The 19,739-nt window shown below is 54.8% G+C and overlaps 1 protein-coding gene across 1 annotated transcript; it reads right to left on the minus strand.

The window, feature by feature from the left end:
* Positions 1–11,078: 11,078 nt before the first annotated feature.
* Bak1 (BCL2 antagonist/killer 1) lies at positions 11,079–19,711 on the minus strand. The gene is made up of 6 exons (XM_075979647.1): positions 19,572–19,711; positions 16,126–16,214; positions 14,268–14,403; positions 13,894–14,037; positions 12,338–12,518; positions 11,079–12,256 (listed from the first exon to the last, which is right to left on the minus strand). Exons 2-6 carry the CDS (start codon positions 16,181–16,183, stop codon positions 12,152–12,154), a joined length of 624 nt encoding a protein of 207 aa, XP_075835762.1. The 5' UTR covers positions 16,184–16,214; positions 19,572–19,711; the 3' UTR covers positions 11,079–12,151.
* Positions 19,712–19,739: the final 28 nt, after the last annotated feature.

A 19,739-nucleotide genomic window follows, 5' to 3' on the forward strand; every position in this document is an offset into this window, starting at 1 on the left:
GCAGAGTCCAGAAGAGGGTGTTGTATTCCGTGGAGCAGGACTTAAGGGCAACTGTGAGTCACCCGTGTGGGTCCTGGGAGCTGAACACTTAGCTAGAGCAGTAAGTGTTCCTACCTTCTGAGCCTGTCTCCAGCCCCTAAACAGCTGGTCTGTTATCTCCCCTGTCCTGTGCTCTGTAGTTCATAGCGGGGCTGGAGATCGCTGCATCACTAAAATGAACCAAGTAGAGAGGCCATGGATTGGGAAGAACAATAGTCTTCACAAAAATGTACTTAAAAGGCCAGCATGACCCGTGTGCCTTCACTGTGGGGAACACCTGGCCTCTGGCCAGCCTAGCCCTGCCTGGTGCTGCCCACACTTGAGCGAGCTCTGAAGGAGATATCCCAGCTGAGTCTTGAGATGGCTCCTGCTGCCATGATAAATGCTTCCTCATGAGACTGAACCACAGGGCTTGGGGAAACTGCGGCCAGGTTCCGCCCACAGAAGAGGTCACGTGGTCTGCTTGGCCTCAGCCCAGCCGAGGTCACCTGGGCAACTGGGGCAGTCTGTCAGTCACTTCCTCCTGCGAGCTCTTCTGTCAGGTCTACTTGTGCTGGGCCCTGGGGTGCCGGAGGCTTCATTCCAAACCAGCCACCACACACAGGGGGTTCCCCATCCCTCTGATCAGGGCCGGGCCCCTAGTGGTGTCCAGAGCTGCTTCACAGAAGCCTCACCCAGCCCTCCCCAGCCCTGCCGAGCCCTCCCCAGCCCTCCGCAGCCCTCCCTGGCCCCCCCCTCAGCCCTTCTGGCCTCCACCCTCCTTGGACACCCCTGAGGCAGGACCTCCGTATCTCCTTTCTGACCAGCCTGCAAATGTTTGATGCCCCGTCTGTACTCTTCCCTAGGTCATCTCAGATCCTCAAGTCTGTGCTGGTTCCCACGGTTCTTGTTTATTGGGGTTTTGCTGTTGTTGTTGATTACTGTTTGCTGTATGTGCACACTCGAGTGCCGTGGAGATCAGAGGACCTCTCCTGGGGTCCGTTCTCTCCTTCTAGTAGGATTCTGGGGACCAAACTCGGCTTGTCATTCTTGGTGGCACCTCTCGCCATGAGCCCTCTCATAGTCTTACTTGGTTTTTTATTTTTTTTTTAGACAGGCACTCACTTGTAACCTTGCCTGGCTGGAACTCACTGTGTAGACCAGGCTGGCCTCACAAAGACTCTCCCGCCACAGAGGTCTCCCCTCCTCAGTTTTCTGAAGACAGGGATCTCAGGAGGGACTGACTTCATGGTGCACGGACACACCCTGTCAACCTATAGCAAAGCCAACTCAGTTAGGAACAATGAACAGAGTCAGTCAGAGCTGGGGGTGTAGTCCAGCAGTCAGTCAGAGCTGGCGGTGTAGTCCAGCAGTCAGAGCCGGGGGTGTAGTCCAGCAGTCAGAGCTGGGGGTGTAGTCCAGCAGTCAGTCAGAGCCGGGGGTGTAGTCCAGCAGTCAGTCAGAGCCGGGGGTGTAGTCCAGCAGTCAGTCAGAGCCGGGGGTGTAGTCCAGCAGTCAGAGCTGGGGGTGTAGTCCAGCAGTCAGTCAGAGCCGGGGGTGTAGTCCAGCAGTCAGTCAGAGCCGGGGGTGTAGTCCAGCAGTCAGTCAGAGCCGGGGGTGTAGTCCAGCAGTCAGAGCCGGGGGTGTAGTCCAGCAGTCAGAGCTGGGGGTGTAGTCCAGCAGTCAGTCAGAGCCGGGGGTGTAGTCCAGCAGTCAGAGCTGGGGGTGTAGTCCAGCAGTCAGAGCCGGGGGTGTAGTCCAGCAGTCAGAGCCGGGGGTGTAGTCCAGCAGTCAGAGCCGGGGGTGTAGTCCAGCAGTCAGAGCCGGGGGTGTAGTCCAGCAGTCAGAGCCGGGGGTGTAGTCCAGCAGTCAGTCAGAGCCGGGGGTGTAGTCCAGCAGTCAGAGCTGGGGGTGTAGTCCAGCAGTCAGTCAGAGCCGGGGGTGTAGTCCAGCAGTCAGAGCCGGGGGTGTAGTCCAGCAGTCAGAGCCGGGGGTGTAGTCCAGCAGTCAGAGCCGGGGGTGTAGTCCAGCAGTCAGAGCCGGGGGTGTAGTCCAGCAGTCAGAGCCGGGGGTGTAGTCCAGCAGTCAGTCAGAGCCGGGGGTGTAGTCCAGCAGTCAGAGCTGGGGGTGTAGTCCAGCAGTCAGTCAGAGCCGGGGGTGTAGTCCAGCAGTCAGAGCCGGGGGTGTAGTCCAGCAGTCAGTCAGAGCCGGGGGTGTAGTCCAGCAGTCAGAGCCGGGGCTGTAGTCCAGCAGTCAGTCAGAGCTGGGGGTGTAGTCCAGCAGTCAGTCAGAGCTGGGGGTGTAGTCCAGCAGTCCTAGTAGGTGAGGCCTGGACGGGGAGGACCAGAGTGGGAGGACCAGGGGTTCACCGCATCACTGAGCTGTAGGCCATTAGGAGCTAAATGAAGTCCTGTATCAAGAAATGGTGGGGTACGGAGAGGTGACTCAGCAGTTAAGAGCACTGCCTGCTCTTCCAGGTCCTGAGTTCAATTCCCAGCAACCACATGGTGGCTCGCAACCATCTGTAATGAGATCTGGCGCCCTCTTCTGGCCTAAATACATACATGCAGACAGAACACTATAGACATCATAAATAAATCTTTAAAAAAAAAAAGAAAGAAAAAAAGAAAAGAAAAAGACGTCGCTGGTAGAGTGTCTACCTGCACCGCACTAGGCGTGGTGGCCCGTGTCTGTGTTCCCAGCACTCAGGCACACATGTGAAATGCCCAGGTGTCAGGCCTGATGGCGGTGACTAAGCCGCGTGGAGGGCCGTCCCAGACCTTGTCCTGACACTGCTGAGTCCTGGCGTTCAGGCCAATCAGGAACCTTTGAGTGCTAGAATACAGCTGGGCTTCTCGTGTGCCCAGGGAAACAACGCGAGACAACTTGCAGAATGGTCTGACTTGCCAGATAGACTTCCCATAAATTGGCATGCCGGTTAATTTTAACAGCTTGGGAGTTACATAAATGTCCAACAATAGAGAACCAGTTAAGAATAAAATTCATTATAGTGCCTAAGTATAATATCAGGCTGCGTAGCCACTAAAAAAAGTGTCATCGCTGGGTGTGGTGGCAGGCCTGAGATCCCAGCACTCAGGTGGCTGGCACAAAAGAGTGAAGATTCCAAGGCTAGCCTGGGCTACAGAATGAATTCCAGGACAGCTTGGGCTATAGAGTAAGACCTTGTATTAAAAAAAAAAGGTTAGCCAGGCACAGTGGTACAGGAGGCAGAGGCAGGTGGATCTCTGTGAGTTTGAGGCCAGCCTGGTCTACAGAGTGAGATCCAGGACAGTCCGGGCTACATAGAGATATTCTATGTCTAAAAAAAGAAAAGAAAAGAAAAGAGATAAAAGTGATGGAATAGATATTGCCAAAAGAAAATATTCCTGCTTCCCCTTTGGAGACAGCGCAGGGATGCAGGGTGGCCAGGGCAGCCGCAATCATTCCCTCAGCACTAATACTAGACACCCAACAGGAGCAGCCTGGGAAGGGGTCACCACTGTGGCAGACACCTTGTGAGGCAGCAGGCCACACCTAGGGCAGAGCCTGCCTGCCCATCACCCTCAAGCCCCACCCACCCCTACACCCTGTGTTGCCAGCTGAGCCTCGTGTTCACATGGAAACGAGGACTTCTGGTCTGGAGACGTTAAGAACAGACAGCCCGGCGTGTGGTGGGAGTCAAGCAGAAAGGAAGGTGCACACCTCCTATCCGCATGCAGGAGGTGAAGAGAGGCTATGTCTAGACACGCATGTGCTCACGGTGTGTTCTGTGACTAACCCGGGGTGGTCTTGAACTGTGTATCCACCCACCTCCACCTCCCAAGTGTTGGGTGCTGTGACTTACTGCAGAAAGCCAGGGTAGTACAGAGGAGTGGATGTGAAATTGCCTCCAGGTGAACATCCTCAGGAGGGAGCATCACGGCCTGGCGCTGTGAACCAGATTAGGGGAGCTGAGCACTGTGTTAGAGACAACGCTGTGAACGGGGTGAGGGGAGCTGGGCTGTGAACCGGGTGAGGGGAGCTGGGCTGTGAACCGGGTGAGGGGAGCTGGGCTGTGTACCGGGTGAGGGGAGCTGGGCGCTGCGTTAGAGACAACGCTGTGAACGGGGTGAGGGGAGCTGGGCTGTGAACGGGGTGAGGGGAGCTGGGCTGTGAACCGGGTGAGGGGAGCTGGGCTGTGAACCGGGTGAGGGGAGCTGGGCTGTGAACGGGGTGAGGGGAGCTGGGCTGTGAACGGGGTGAGGGGAGCTGGGCTGTGAACGGGGTGAGGGGAGCTGGGCGCTGCAGTATAGACAGCACACTGTTTTAACTATGTGCTCGTGTGAGTGCAGATGCCCTCAGTGGCCAGAAGAGGGAACTGGATTCCTGGAGCTGGAGTTACAGGCAGTTGTGAGCCTGCCTCTTGATGTGGACGCAGGGAACGGAAGTCAGGTCCTCTGCATGGATACTGGTTAACTATTACCCATGCAAGAATAGCCATTGTCCGCACTCACAGTGGCGTCTTGAAGGGACAGAGTCTTTGTTCCAAAAGATGAAAGGGTTTTTCCACTCCCGAGGCTCAGAGTGTGAGGAGGCAACTGTCAGGCCATGTGATTTAGCCCAGGCTGGCCCACATGCTAGGAGTCACAAGGCAAGAGAGCAGTGGACAGAAGTCAAGTCACAATTCAGGGTTGTCCTTGGTCTTGTTCATGGCTGCCGGTGGGAGGGAGACGACTGAGCTCTGGGAGAGCTGAGAGGTCACATCTTGGAGGTAACATTTATTATCTCTTGTCCCAGAGGAGGCTGATTTCTGAGAGGGGTGGGGGTAGCGAGAGGGTCTGTGACCTCCCACTGGGACTACATCAAGGCACCACCTCTATACCCAGTGTGTTCTATTTTTGTTGATGTTGTTTTGTTTTTTGTTTTTCTTTTGTTTTTTTTTTGGTTTTTCGAGACAGGGTTTCTCTGTGGCTTTGGAGCCTGTCCTGGAACTAGCTTTGTAGACCAGGCTGGTCTCGAACTCACAGAGATCCGCCTGCCTCTGCCTCCCGAGTGCTGGGATTAAAGGCGTGCGCCACCACCGCCCAGCTCAGTGTGTTCTATTTTTGAGCTCGGTAGTCCAGGCTAGGCTAGGCTTCACAGTCCTTGCCTCGGCCTCCTGAATGACAGATCTACAGGCCAGTAAATGAGCTGGGTAAAATGTCTTATTGCTCCTGGCAACATTTTCCTCCTTCCTGCCCTTCTCTTTTTAAGGCAGTCTTACTGACTGGCCTTGAACTCAGAGATCCACACCACTTCTGCCTCCTGAGGACTGGCATTAAAGGTGTGTGCCACCATTGCCCAGTTTTCTTCTTAAAGATTTATTTACATTTATGGGTCTGTGCACGGGTGTGCCAGTGTCTGAGCAGCTAGAATAGTGTGCTAGATGCCCTGGAGCCAGAGTTACAGGCAGTTGTGAGGCACCAAGTGGGTGCTGGGAACCAAAGCCAGGTCCTCTGTGAGAACAAGTGCTCGCAACCACCTCTCCAGCTCCTGCTGGGCTCTGTGGGCTAAGCAGGTTAGAGATGCCAGGAGTGTGCCAACCTTTGCCCTCTCCCAGGCCATACTGTGTCATTGCTTTGTTACTGAACTTTGTGTATGAGATATTTTACTTTGTTGCCCCATCTGGCCTTGAACTCCTGACCCTCCCATCTCACCCTCCAGAGCTGAGATCACAGACTGTCTTAGGGTTTCTATTCTCTGTTTCTATGTAGCTTTGGGGCCTGTCCTGGAACTAGCTCTTGTAGACCTGGCTGGCCTCAAATTCACAGAGATCCGCCTGCCTCTGCCTCCCGAGTGCTGGGATTAAAGGCTTGCGCCACCTCCGCCCAGTCATAGAAACTCTTATAAAGGTAAACATCTCATTGGGATTGGTTTACAGCTCAGAGGTTTCGTCCATTATCTTCATGACGGTAAGCATGGCAGCATACAGGCAGACATGGTACTGGCGAGAGCCAAGAGTTCTACATCTTTTTCTCTGTGTAACAGTCCTGGCTGTCCTGGAACTCACTCTGTAGAGCAGGCCGGGCTCCAACTCACAGAGATCAGCTTGCTTCTGCCTCCCGAGTACTGGGACTAAAGGCACACACCACCACTGCCCAACGAAGTTCTACATCTTGATCTGCAGGCAGCGGAAGTGAATGGCACACTAGGCTTAGCTTGAGCATCTGAGATCTCAAAGCCCGCCTCCACAGTGACACACTTCCTTTAACAAGGCCACACCTCCTAATAGGCCCCTCCCTATGGGCCGAGTGTTCTAACACAGGAGTCTCGGGTCCAATCCTATTAAGTCAGCACACAGACCACTTTAACAGGCTCCTTCCTGAGAGTTAAAGGACTGTGCTGAGACCCCGGTGTGGTCTGACTTGCCTCTCATACACCCTACTCTGGTAAAGTTGGGCTTCTGTGTGGCTCTCATAGGAAGGATCTAAAATAGCCAGGGGTGGGAGGGGCTGTTGCCAGCAGGGGAGTAGAGGGAGGTTGTAAGGTGGAGACGGAGGACTGTGGAGGGATGAATGAGGATACCGCCCCATCCCCATGGGCCCAAAGATTTGATTTGAGTGCTGGGTCCTCAGCTGGTGGAGCTGTTTGGAAGGATTAGGGGGTGTGGCCTTGTTGGAGGAGGTGTGGCCTTGTTGGAGGAGGTGTGGCCTTTGAGATTTCAAAAGCCCACGCTATTCCCAGCTAGCTCCCTCTCTGCTTCCTGTTTACGGGTCAGATGTAAGCTCTCAGCTACTGCTCTAGGGCCCGCATGCTGCCATGCTGCCCGCCGTGATGGTCATGGACTCTAACCCTCTGGAGCCACGTCAGGCGACAAGGCAAGGTCATGTACAGCAACACTGGTGAAAACTAACACCGGCACAAGCACTTCCAAAAAGCTCTAGGCAGGTGTGGTGTCTCACATCTGTCATCCCAGCATTTGGAAAGCTGAGGCAGAAGGATTACCATGAGTTTCTGGAACAGCTTGGGTTACAGTGTGAGACCCTGCCTTAATCATAAATAATGAACTAGGCTGGGCCTTTAACCCCAGCTTTTGTGTCTCCCTGGGCTCCTCCCTGCACCGCTGCACTGGTCCCTGGGAGCAGTGAGAGGCTAAGGTGGGACCAGGGGTCCCGCACCAGCCTCGACTCTATCATTAGTTCAGAGCCAGATGGAGAAACGCGAAGCCCCGTTGTGATCGCCACCACGGACCAGCCAACTTTTACTAAGTCCTTTGAAGAATAAAACTTTAAAATTATCAAAACCTTATAAAAAGCGATTGGTGAGACTTTTTAGAGCCCTGTTTCTCAGGGCTGGACAGATGGCTCAGGGGTTTAGTGCACTTGGTAATCCTGCACAGGAACTCGGTTAGGTTCCTAGCCTCTGTGCTGGGCAGTTTACAGCCAGTTCCAGGGGATCTTTAACCCTAGCGTCAGGAGGTAGAGCAGACAGATCTCTGTGAGTTCAAGGCTGGCCTAGCACACATAGCAAGTCCTGCCAAGGCTACTCAGTGAGACTTTGTCTCAAAAATGAGCCATGACAACAGTTCAACAGCTGGGGACACAGCTAGACATAGAACGCTTAGCTTGTACGCATGGTTCCCCGGCATTGAAAAAAAAAAAAATCGGGCCGGGCGGTGGTGGCGCACGCCTTTAATCCCAGCACTTGGGAGGCAGAGGCAGGCGGATCTCTGTGAGTTCGAGACCAGCCTGGTCTACAAGAGCTAGTTCCAGGACAGGCTCCAAAACCACAGAGAAACCCTGTCTCGAAAAACCAAAAAAAAAAAAAAAAAATCCTGGGCGGGGCATGGTGGAACAAGCCTTTAACCCAATAGAGAAAAAAAAAAAATCCTGGGCGGGGCATGGTGGAACAAGCCTTTAACCCAATAGAGAAAAAAAAAAAAAATCCTGGGCGGGGCATGGTGGAACAAGCCTTTAACCCAATAGAGAAAAAAAAAAAAAATCCTGGGCGGGGCATGGTGGAACAAGCCTTTAACCCAATAGAGAAAAAAAAAAATCCTGGGCGGGGCATGGTGGAACAAGCCTTTAACCCAATAGAGAAAAAAGCAGAAAACAGTTTCTAAGGCTGTGACATGTCTATGATCTCACATCCCAGTGTGTGGAGGAAAAGGCCCAAGAATAAGGAATTCACAGTCATCTTCTCCAAAACAAGTTCAAGACCAGCCTGTGCCACAACACAGCCGACTCTTTCTTTCTCAATATATATTAGTTAAATTGTGCCGGGTGGTGGTGCATGCCTAACACTGGGAGGCAGAGGCAGGAGGATCTCTGTGAGTTCGAGGCCAGCCTGTCTACAGAGGGAGTTCCAGGCCCCAAAGCTACACAGAGAAACCCTGTCTCAAAAAACCAATTAAATAACTAAATAAAATAAAATAAATAAAATTGTAAATTTAAAGGCACACTTTCCTAAATTCTCAGGTTTAACTTGCATAGGCTGATGTTCTCTTCTCTTTAGAATTCTTGCACATTTTGTGTAGTATATACATTTTATAATGAAAAAGTAATAACCCACCCTTTGAGTGGTGTTCAAAGTCAGCCCGTGGGCTGACATATTAATTTGCTTGAACATCACTCGTACCATTTACAAACTTAGCTAATTAAGTTCTTGTAAATATTTAAACTATGTTTACAAATTTAACGTTCTTGATTTTATGTTCCAAGTACAAGTCCTCACAGGACAGATTTACAAGTCAAATGAGAAAAAGTTTAGGCACATATAACATTCTCAAGGAACTTGAACATTCAGTATTTAGTTTACTTATATACTTATTTATAACATGTGTGGGGTGCGCATCTGGAGATCCAAGGATGACGTCCCTTAGGAATGGGTCCCAGGAGTCGGTCTCAGGTCACATGCCCTCCAGCAGGCGCCTTTCCACACTACTGGCCCTATTTTTTATTTTTTAATTATGGGTAAGTGTGTGTGTTTGGTGGTCAGGTCTGCGTACACGGGTGCAGATGTCTTGGGAGGCCAGCGAGGGCGTCGGATCCCATGGAGTCAGAACTGCAGGTAGCTGTAGCCTGAAGAGGGTGCTGGGAACTGACTCACGTCCCAGGCGGCCCGAGCAGCAGAACTGCTGGGCCATCTCTCCAGACGCGACCTTTTCTTGGTTTTGAAACAGGGTCTCTCACCGATCAGGGACTCACGTCAGTGTTAGTAACTAGCTCTTTGCCTTCCCAGTCCTGGGGTTGGAATCCATTACATCTGAAGTATGCATTGTGGTAGGTGGATATGGCAGATACTGAGTAATTTGGGATAAGAGAAGGATTTTTTTTTTGTCCCCAATAAACTGGATAGACACCTAATGACTTTTTTTTTGGGGGGGGGGGGCGGGACACGGGGTCTCAGCGAAGCGCAGCTGACCTCCTACTCGCTTTGTGGACTCGTGAAATCCAGATGTATCTGGTGCAAACAAGGTACAGTTTCGGGAGACCCACAAATGTTGGAGCGTAGGAGTGCGTGCTCTCGATTTAACCGCAGCACCTGCAGGGTCCATCTGCACCCCGGCAGCCTCTTCCTTATGCTACCCCTCCTAACTTCTCGCCCCCTGGTTTGGGCAGCTCCGGAAGGTACCTAGGAATGAAGTTTGGGGGACTCTTTGTTAGGTGTGGACGGGGCCAGAGAAGCCAAAGCCCCAAACCTGGGGCTCGCTTTCCTTGCAGATGGAAATTACCGCCTCCTTGCCCTACGTTTCCAAACCAAAGAACCGACTAGAAAAAAAATTAGCTCCCAGGCCCCACCCACAAATGGGCACGCAAGCGGGTGTGAAACTGCGACGGCCATCTTGGACTCGGGCAGCACCCTCCCCTTCGGACTGTAGCCTTAGCCGGGAGGACCAGAGTTCCTTCAACATTCTGTCCACCTAAACTCATGTGCTCGCGAGGCCGGTGACCCGACCCGCTCCTCCTGCTTCCAGGTAAAACCTCGAGCCAGTAACCTTGTGGCAAGTTCTAGCTCAATGCTCTTTGCTACCCAGCCTTTCTGAAAGGTGGGCGTCTAATGCACCCACCCATCACATGTTGTTCCAATATCTAAAGGAAGCTCTCGGTTTACACGCTGGTACGCCGCGCCTGAAGTGTCGGCTGTGAGCTCGGCGGTGCGAACGCTCTCCCAGCCTCCAGCATTCTGTGGGCACACTGGAGGCGAAGGGAGGGGCGAGGGTTCAGAGAGCCAACCCAGGCCAGTGAAAAGTACAGCTTCACCGGGGCCCCTTGGACGGGCACGTGATGTGACCGGCTCGGGAGGGTGTCAGAAGTACAAACCGGGGTGCCGAGCACTGAAGGCAGAAAGGGATCTTTGTGAATTCCGGAACATTTCAACGCCCCCAGCTTCTTATTTTTATCCCCCCTGGCTGCCTCTCTGTAGGGGCTCCCATGCAGCATCAAAACTCCTAGGATCAAAAAAGCCACGCATGTGTGTGTGTGTCCACGGGGGACGGGGGAGCTGGAACATCATGTCCCAGGCGGAGCTGAGTGTGAGAAAGGGCCTTTAAAGTCGTGTGGGCTGTGGTTCCTGTAGAGAGGTGGCCCACTGAGCTCCCCACCCGAGGGGCCCCTGACTTTCCTTGTGGTGGGAGACCTGAAATGCAAAGAAATGAGGGGGGGCGTAAGATGGCTCAGTGGGTAAAGACCTGACCACCTAAGTTCCATGTCCAGGTCCCAAGTGGTGTAAGGGGAGAACTCTCCCTCCCTCCCATGCCCTCTCTCCTCTCCTCTCCTCTCCTCTCCTCTCCTCTCCTCTCCTCTCCTCTCCTCTCCTCTCCTCTCCTCTCTTCTCCTCTCCTCCCCTCCCCTCCGTTCCCCCCCACACACACACTGTGCCCCTTCCTAAATGCACAGAAAAAAACCATGAGACTAAGGGCTAAGATCTGGAGGGACGCCACAAAGGGCTGACTGTGGTTTGTTCTGATTTTCCAGCCACCTGCAGCCCCGTGCCCAGGATTTTGGAATCTCAGTAGAAGGATTTAGGTGGTATGGAGTCAGGATTACACCTGTCTGCCCAATTTCCCACAATCCAGCAGAGGGTAAAAATGCCAGGTGGGGTGTTGGGGGGATTGCACAGTTTATTTCCAGGCACAGTTAGAGGTGAGGTGGGGGACCCGTCTGCTTCCCCTCCCTGCATTACCCCTATGTTGTGCAAGATAGAGAAGACACCCCCACCCCACCCAAAGGGCCTAGGCAGACAAGGAGCATGGGTGGTGGTGTGGTTCAAGTATTCACAGGTCCGGGGTCACACTGCACCTAGATCCACAATTGCCCCTGCAGGTGTAGCTCTTTAGCTTGAGACCTCCAAATGAGTCCGCCCCTTCCCCTGTCCTAACGACAGAGTCCGAGGCTCTTCTCTCAGTCAAGGAGGCCCCCCTAGCAGGCAGGCTCACCTGGGGCTCTGGGGAGAAGGTGAGGGTCTCCCCTGCCTACTAGGTTGGAAGCAGTGGTCTTTGGGTCAGGGGATGGGTGAAGACTGGAGAATGCCAGGAAGGGACCAAGGTTTGGAGGGCCTCGATGAACATATTCAGACAGCTGTGGTCTGAACTCTGACCTCCACCCTCACTGTGGGCTCGGGATCCCTGAGAGTCCAGCCACAAAGGCAAAATGCGATGGGGTAGGGGATGGAAGAACTGGGAGAGTAAGAAACGGGGGTGGGGGGACCGAACAGGTCATACACCCTTACAGCCAGCCCTGTGTAGGGAGGCTCAAGCCCAGCCCCCTCTCAAGTTCTGACCTTCCAAAGTAGCAGGAGGTCTGGGGACAAAGGTTAGAACCGCTGGTCCCCAGATCCCCAAATGCCTGACTTGGGGTTCTGTGGAAGAAAAGTGTGGGGGGGTGCCTCAAATGGTAGTATAAAAAGCAAAAACCGTTAAAAACTTCCTGGGAAGCAGTACCCAGTCTCTTGTGTCTCCAAGGCACCAATCAGCCCGCTCAGACAGGACGGGGCTCTCAGTAGCACCATGCAATGTTGGGGTATCTGTGCCTCCTCGGGGACCCCTGGGCAGCGGGTCTCCAAAGCAGGGGGCCTGTTTGCTAAAGCATCTGTGCTCTTGGAGGAAGGAGAGGATTGTTGCAGGGGAGGGGGGTAGGGAGAAGTTTAGGCTGGGGCCCCAAAGGGCTTCCAGGAGTCATGACCTGAAGAATCTCTGTACCATGTATTGGCCCAACAGAACCACACCAAGAATTGTCATCACGATCAGAATGGGGTCTCTGCGCAGATTCAGGGCTGCCACCTGTCAGAAGAAAAGGGGTGGGTTATGGAGTGGCTGGACTAGCCCGAATAGCAGGGGGATGTCCTCACCCCCGACACTCACCCAGCCGCCTCTCTGCGCAATCCATCTGGCAATATAATGGTGCAGTATGATATCAGCCAAAAAGCAGGTCACCTGGCCCAGGAAGCCGGTCAAACCACGCTGGTAGACGTACAGGGCCAGGCGGTAGCCAAAACCCAGGAGAGCCACCACGCGGCCCCAGCTGATACCGCTCTTAAACAGGCTGTGGGCAAAGGGTTCCGAAGATCATGGAGAGCCTGCCTTAGGGGCCATCTCTTTCCTTCTTCCTTTACCCCCCCACCCCCTCCATCCCCGCACTGGGAAGCTAAATGGTTGAGCTGCCAGTCCAGGTCAGAAAGTCTGCCTTGGCCTGGCCGCCAGTCAGGAAGAGCCTGGGTCTCACAGGTGAAAGGAGGAAGCCAAGAGGGCGAGGAACTAGCTGTAGCTAGTCTAGAGGGCCCAGAGAGGGAAGAGCGGGCAGACAGGCGGGCGGCAAGGACATTACCTGTGAAGATTGCTGCTGGCCTGGCAGCCCGGGGGACAGCAGAGAGAAAAGGACAGAAGAGATTAGGAAAGATCCCAAACCACTGGAACACAGGGTGGGTCCTGGCTGAGGGCAGGGACAGGACATGCCAGCACTGAGCACTCATCTGAAGCCCGTCACCCGCTTCTGCCTTTCCCGCATCTCTAGATCTACCCTGACACTGACTCCCGGTTCAGGGAAAGGACAGCAGATACAACCAGGCTTGGTGGCACATGCCAATGATCCTAGCGCCAGGCTGAGGTAGGAGGATCAAGAGTTCAAGGCCAGCCTGGGCTACATGAGACCCCCCCCCACCAAAAAAAACCCAAGGGGCTGGAGAGGTAGCTCTGTGGTTAGGAGTACTGGCTGCTCTCGCAGAGGATCTGAGTTAAATCCCAGCCCCTGCATGATGGCTCACAGTCATCTGTGACTACAGCTCCAGAGGCCTTCTTCCGGCCTCTGGCCTCAGGCACACAACTGGCACACGTAAGTATAAGCAGATAGAGCACCCCTGCACAGAATCCAGCTATGCACTGGTGGGCACACGCTTATATTCCCAGCACTCGGGAGGCAGGGGGATCTCTGAGTTCGAGGCCAGCATGGTCTACAAGAGCAAATACAGAGCAGTCGGGGCTACACAGAGAAAAAACAAAAAACAAAAAATGATTCAAAAAAAAAAAAACAACAAAAATCAAACCAACATGGATGTGGTTTGAAAGAGGGAACACTAATTTAAGATTCTCTGTTTCCCAGGAGGTTTCACAGTGGTGGCCAGTGGCAAGGTGGGATGCGAGCCACGTATGAGTGACTCTCTGTCCTGCGCACCAGGTGGTCTCTTAGATGCCACTGAATCGCAATTGACAGAAGCTGGTCCATCCCAACTGCAGGGCTGTTGGGACTGTCCCCACCCCAGGGTGCTAGTTGTTGGTGTCAGAGCCCCGAAAAGACACGAGCTTGTGTGCAAAAGAGTGAGTGGGACCCAGAGAGGGGGAGACGGGTGGGTATCATGTCTGAGTTCACCCCGACACTGTCCCCAGCCAGGGAACCCATGTATGCGGGGTGGAGGGATGGGTACCTGGAGGCAATCTTAGTGAAGAGTTCATAGGCGTTCCCAGCCGTGGGCTGGAGCTGCTCCAGTAAATTTTGGAACTCCGCGTCGTATCTGCGGTTGATGTCATCTCCAATGATAGCAAGCTGCCGGCCCACCTGACCCAAGACGCTGTGGGATCGAGAGTTGGGGAATGGGAAGTTAGCCCTGGGAACCAGACTCATGACAGAGAAGGATTCTCCTGGCAGCGTGGGGTCAAGGCAGACTTTGCTGCACCCCTCTGAAGGTTTGTGACAGTGTTTGTGGGCAGGAGAGCCACATAAGGGCAAGGGACAGGCGGACCCTGAAAGGAGCCCAGGTCCCCCCCTTCCCAGGGACCAGCCCCTGGGGCTGGAGCTTACCTGTTGGGTTCGAGGGGCAAGTTGTCCATCTCGGGGTTGGCAGAGGCAGCAGCACCCTGGGTCTCTTGTTCCTGCTGGTGGAGGTAAAAAACGAAGCTTCGAAAGACCTCCTCCGTGTCCTGGGCAACCTGCTGTTCTGGGGGTCAGAACTGCGGGTCAGTGAGAGAAGGCGGGCCTCAGCAGCCTCCCCCCACGGTGTTCTGCCAGTGTGACCATCCATTCCTCATGACTGTCCTGGCATGTAAATGAGCTCCAGCCCACAGACAGGGAAACTGAGGCACACATGGCCAAGCCATGTACACAAGGTCATGCAGCTGGACAGACAGAGAGGAGCTGTTCATCTTGGTTGCCAAGTCAGTGGATCTGGAATCAGCTAGAGTCACCTCTGGGTAGATCTGATGGTGTCTTCCAGAAGGATAGACTGAGTGGGGAAGGCCTTCCCACAGTGAGCTCACTCACCTTCCGGTGGCAGTACCAGTGCCAGCCCTCCCCTGCCGCCCGCCCTCCCCCCCACCAGCCCTCCTCCCTACCAGCCCTCCCCCGCTGCCCACCCGCCCCCTGCCAGCCCTCCCCCACTGCCCGCCTTCCCTCTCTATCTGCCCATTCTCACTGCCTGTTGGTAAGTACCCTGACATTGCTGCTTTCACTGTTATAGAACCCAGCAACCTCAGCCTTCTGCTGTGGACCAGGGCCCGCACGGGAATCCTCCACTGTGCTCTGAGACCAGGGCCCACATGGAAATCCTCCACGGCTTCAGCACTAGATGAGCTGGGACTGCTGAGCCTCCTCCACCCCCTCCCCCCCCCACCCCCCCCCCCCCCCCCCGCCTTGTGGAAGAAGGGGAGCTCACAGGTTCTCAGCCTGCCCAGTGTGTAGGTGGCCTTTACTGGGTCACGTATCCCAATCTAGTAAATCCCGCCCGTAATGTATGCTCATTCTGCTCTCCTAAAGAGCCAAACTGCAGAACGACGTGCAGAGCCGGGCTCGTGAGCGTCCAGGTGGACAAGGTCTCCAGCCCTTAGAGTGGAGAAAACAGGAGGAAACCAAACTGGGCAGTCGAAGGATGGTGGTCTCTGTCTTCAGGGTTTTTGGGGTTTTGTTTTTTTTAAGACAGGGTTTCTCTGTGTAACAGTCCTAGCTCTCCTGGAACTCCCTCTGTAGACCAGGCTAGCCTTGAACTCACAGAGATCCTCCTGCTTCTGCCTCAGAAGTGCTGAGAGTAAAGGTGTGCACCACCATTGCCCAGCCTTCTCTTCAGTTTTTGAGATAAGGTCTTGCAGTGTTTAGCCTTGGCTAGCCTGGAACTCTGTAGATCAGGCTGGCCTCAAATCACAGAGATCCTTCTGTCTTTGTCTCCTAAGTGCTGGGCTTAAAGGCGTGCACCTCCGCGCAGCACTGGCGTTGGTGTTTTCCTTCTGAGACGGGGTCTCTACCTCACCCTAGTCCAGGCTGACCTGGAATTCATTCCATAGAACAGACTGACCTAAAACTTGTCCCAATCCTGCCCCAGCCTCTCAAGTGCTAGGATTGCAGACATGAGCAACTACACCCCTCTCGCACAGACCTGGAATATGAACCTCAAGTCCAGGGACCAGCCTGTACCCCCCCAACCCCTGCCAGTTCACTTAAAGGGCAGCCATATTGCCCCCACCCCACCCCCACTGGGATAAGCCAGGTCTCTTCCTCCAGCCTCCCACTGTGAGCACAGGGCAGCTGCCGGACTCTTCTGCCTCCCTTCCTCACTTGCCTCCACCAGGTCCCTGTGCCTGGGGAAGTCTCGCGCCCCGCCCCTTGCACGCCAGTCCCGTGCTGGCTCACTCTTGAGATTATGGGATGGTGAGGGTCAGGAGGGCCTTACCAGAAGGGGAGTCATCACAGCCCTCCCTTGGGGGACCTGGTCCTTGTCCAGATGCCATCTTTCAGGTCTGTGTGGACAGCACTTTCACCCTGCAGAGACGGAGAAAAAAAAAGCAGAGATAAGGCTGGGCGTGGTGGCACGCCTTTAATTAGAGGTAGGCGGATCCCTGAGTTCAAGGCCAGCCTGGTCTTGAGTGAGTTCTCTGACATCCAGGGCTACACAGAGAAACCCTGTTTTGAGAAAGGGGGGGAAATGAAGAAAGGAGAGAAGGAGGGAGGGAGGGAGGGAGGGAGGGAGGGAGGGAGGGAGGGAGGGAAGGAAGGAAGGAAGGAAGGAAGGAAGGAAGGAAGGAGAGCAAGCAGAGATTAGAGCAGGGACATTGATTGGGCTGGAAACCCCAGACAGTGGTTGTGTTGGCAGGAGTGAGGGAACCCCACTTCTCCTACTGCCAGGGAGATTTTGCAGTCCTCTGGGAGCACCTGGTGGTGTCCCCTGGGAGCAGTGGGAACTCAGCCCCTGGCTGAAAGCCTTAGGGGAGACACATAAACTTGAGGAAGCCCGCAGAGACCAGGTGAGGTGAGACCTCCAGGAGGCTGTGGCCCAGCCCAGCTTGAAGGTTCTCATTTCCATCACAGTCACCCCAAGACAGGGTGAGGCTGCTTTGACAGACTGGGGGGCCTTTCTGCTGTTTCTGAGGCTGCCTACCCCTTCCTCAGCCTGCCACCTCCCAGCCATGAGGGCCTTCCTCCAGGCCCACTTCCCCATGGCTATGGTGGGGACATACTTGTTTCCCCAAAGAGCCTGGGAGCAAACTCTTGAGTCTACCACACACTCCTAACACATAGGAGAACTTAGTTGTGTTGTGTGTTGAAAATGGACATAACTGGATGTTTGTGATGTGACGTGTTTGATCCTAACACTTGGGAGACAGTGAGTTCTAGACCAGTCTGGTCTACACATGAGGTCCCAGGCCAGCCAAGGCTACCTAATGAGATCCAGTCTCTAAAACTAAAAAGAAAGGAAGGAAGGAAGGAAGGAAGGAAGGAAGGAAGGAAGGAAGGAAAGAAAACTCCCACGATGCAGGTGCAGCTGGCACACTGTTTTATAGGCTAGAAAATTCAGGACAGAAAGAAAGGAGTTACCTGGACCACAAACACAAGGTCAGAGAAAAGACATTTGTCTTGCAGAGTTTTGTTTTGTTTTTTGAGACAGAGTTTCTTTGTGTAGCACTGGCTGTAGACCAGGCTAGCCTTGAATTCAGAGATCCTCCTGCCTCTGCCTCCCGAGTGATGGGATTGTAGGCCACCATCGGCGGCTTTTGTTTTTTAACCTGGATTTATATATTTTTAATGTGTCTGTGTGTGCGTGGCTCATGAGATATATGTGGGGGTCAGAGGACCAGTTTCAGGAGTGAGCTCCCTGCTTCCTTCACGTGGGTTCCAGGGACAGAACCTTTGCTGAGGTTCCAGGTGTGCTGGGATCAAACCCAGGAGGGTGTGCGCTGGCCATGCTTTACCAGCTAAGCTACATCTCAGCGCTTACTTCATGGCTTGTTCCCAGGGCATGGAAGTGAGCTGGAACCCCTCAGAGTGTCCCCAGCCTGCCTCACACCTCACCCCTACACCGTGGGACTCCTCAGAGTGTCCCCAGCCTGCCTCACACCACACCCCCACACCGTGGGACCCCTCACAGCCTCGCCAGCCTGCCTCACACCTCACCCCTACACCATGGGACCCCTCACAGCCGCCCCAGCCTGCCTCACACCACACCCCTACACCGTGGGACCCCTCACAGTCTCCCCAGCCTGCCTCACACCTCACCCCTACACCGTGGGATCCCTCATAGCCTCCCTAGCCTGCCTCACACCTCACCCCTACACCATGGGACCCCTCACAGTCTCCCCAGCCTGCCTCACACCTCACCCCTACACCGTGGGACCCCTCACAGCCTCGCCAGCCTGCCTCACACCTCACCCCTACACCATGGGATCCCTCACAGCCGCCCCAGCCTGCCTCACACCACACCCCTACACCGTGGGACCCCTCACAGTCTCCCCAGCCTGCCTCACACCTCACCCCTACACCGTGGGATCCTTCATAGCCTCCCTAGCCTGCCTCACACCTCACCCCTACACCATGGGACCCCTCACAGCCTCCCCAGCCTGCCTCACACCTCACCCCTACACCGTGGGACCCCTCACAGCCTCCCCAGCCTGCCTCACACCACACCCCTACACCATGGGATCCCTCACAGCCTTCCCAGCCTGCCTCACCCCTACACCGTGGGGCCCCTCACAGCCTCCCTCACACCTCACCCCTACACGTTGGTGCTAACTGTGTTTTCTTTTGGTTATTTGGTTTATTTATCTATGTTAGGCAGGTTCTCACTAGCCAGGATATCCTCCTGCTTCAGACGCTGGTGTGCTGGTATTATAGGTGTCCTTTACCACGCCACACCCAAGCCCGTTTTCCTCTTTGACCGGTCTTGGCCGTGCGCTGCTGGTGCCGACAGTTATTTCCTGAGCAAGCGACCTTTCGCTTTCAGTTTGCACCCCCTTTCAAGAGTCCCCCTCCTTCCCAAGCTGCCTCCATCACTTCAGGAAGTGACCTTCCTGTCAGTGAAAAGGGTGCAGACTTGCCGCGGACCAAGCCCCCTAGCTGCCTAGGACTGGGCGCCCACCTCACCTTTGTCCAAGTTCAGGCTGGATGAGACTAGTTTAGAAAGTTACTCTCTGAAAAGGGGTTGCAGGGCTTCCTCATCAGTGCTGGAGTCAGGGTGAGCAGGCCCTCTCCTCGTCCTTGCAATCTAGGCCTCATTAAGACAGTCCTCTGCCTGGCATGGTCCACCCAGCCGCTCCTTCGGGAATAGGGGGCTCTTCCTGCAGCCCTTGTTCTTCAGCCTGGTAATCTCAGGCCGCCAGGGCCAGGGGATGCTGACTGCATCCTCAGCCACCCTGGAGGCTTGCTGGTGGGGAGCAGGTGGGCTCTCAACAGCCCCCACAGTCCGTGCTGGCCTGGGCCACCTGGCCCCCGTCCAAGTGACCTGACTTCTCATTCCATCCTCTTGCTGGACCCATGATGCGTGCTCCCCACAGCCAGCCACTAGGCTGTACCTAGAATTGGTCTAGGGGTCCTGCGACAGCACCGGGGGAGCAACTGTGACATTTCTGTCGTTGACCTTCACCCTCCCCTCCTTCCAGATAACAAAAGTCCCAGTTGCCTGGCATCCAGGGCCACGAGAGCCTGGCCAAGAAGGGAAGCTTTCTAGTGTTCAGCTGGAGGTGGCCCTGTTTGGAGCAGACCACCAGCATGGCTTTGAGGACCACTCAGGGAAACTTGAAGGCTTCCCTCCTCAGCTCGTTCCCACCCGACGGGGCTTTCTGCCCCGCCCTGGGCCGGAGGTGCCAGGATTAGGAAGATGGGGTTTGGCACTGGCTGCCAGCATACCTGCGCGGTTCTGGTCCAGATGTGGATGGCTCAGCAGTCTGAGGAACAAAGATCCCGAGAGTCTGGCGGCTGACTCCAGGGACAAGGTTTCAGGCCTGACTTGTGGGAACCAGCGTCAGTGAATTCACGGTGTCTGGAAGCCGCCTCGGGCTGTCTCTTGGCCCAGGA

This window comes from Microtus pennsylvanicus, chromosome 7, assembly GCF_037038515.1.
Source record: "Microtus pennsylvanicus isolate mMicPen1 chromosome 7, mMicPen1.hap1, whole genome shotgun sequence".
NCBI classification, from domain to species: Eukaryota; Metazoa; Chordata; class Mammalia; order Rodentia; family Cricetidae; genus Microtus; species Microtus pennsylvanicus.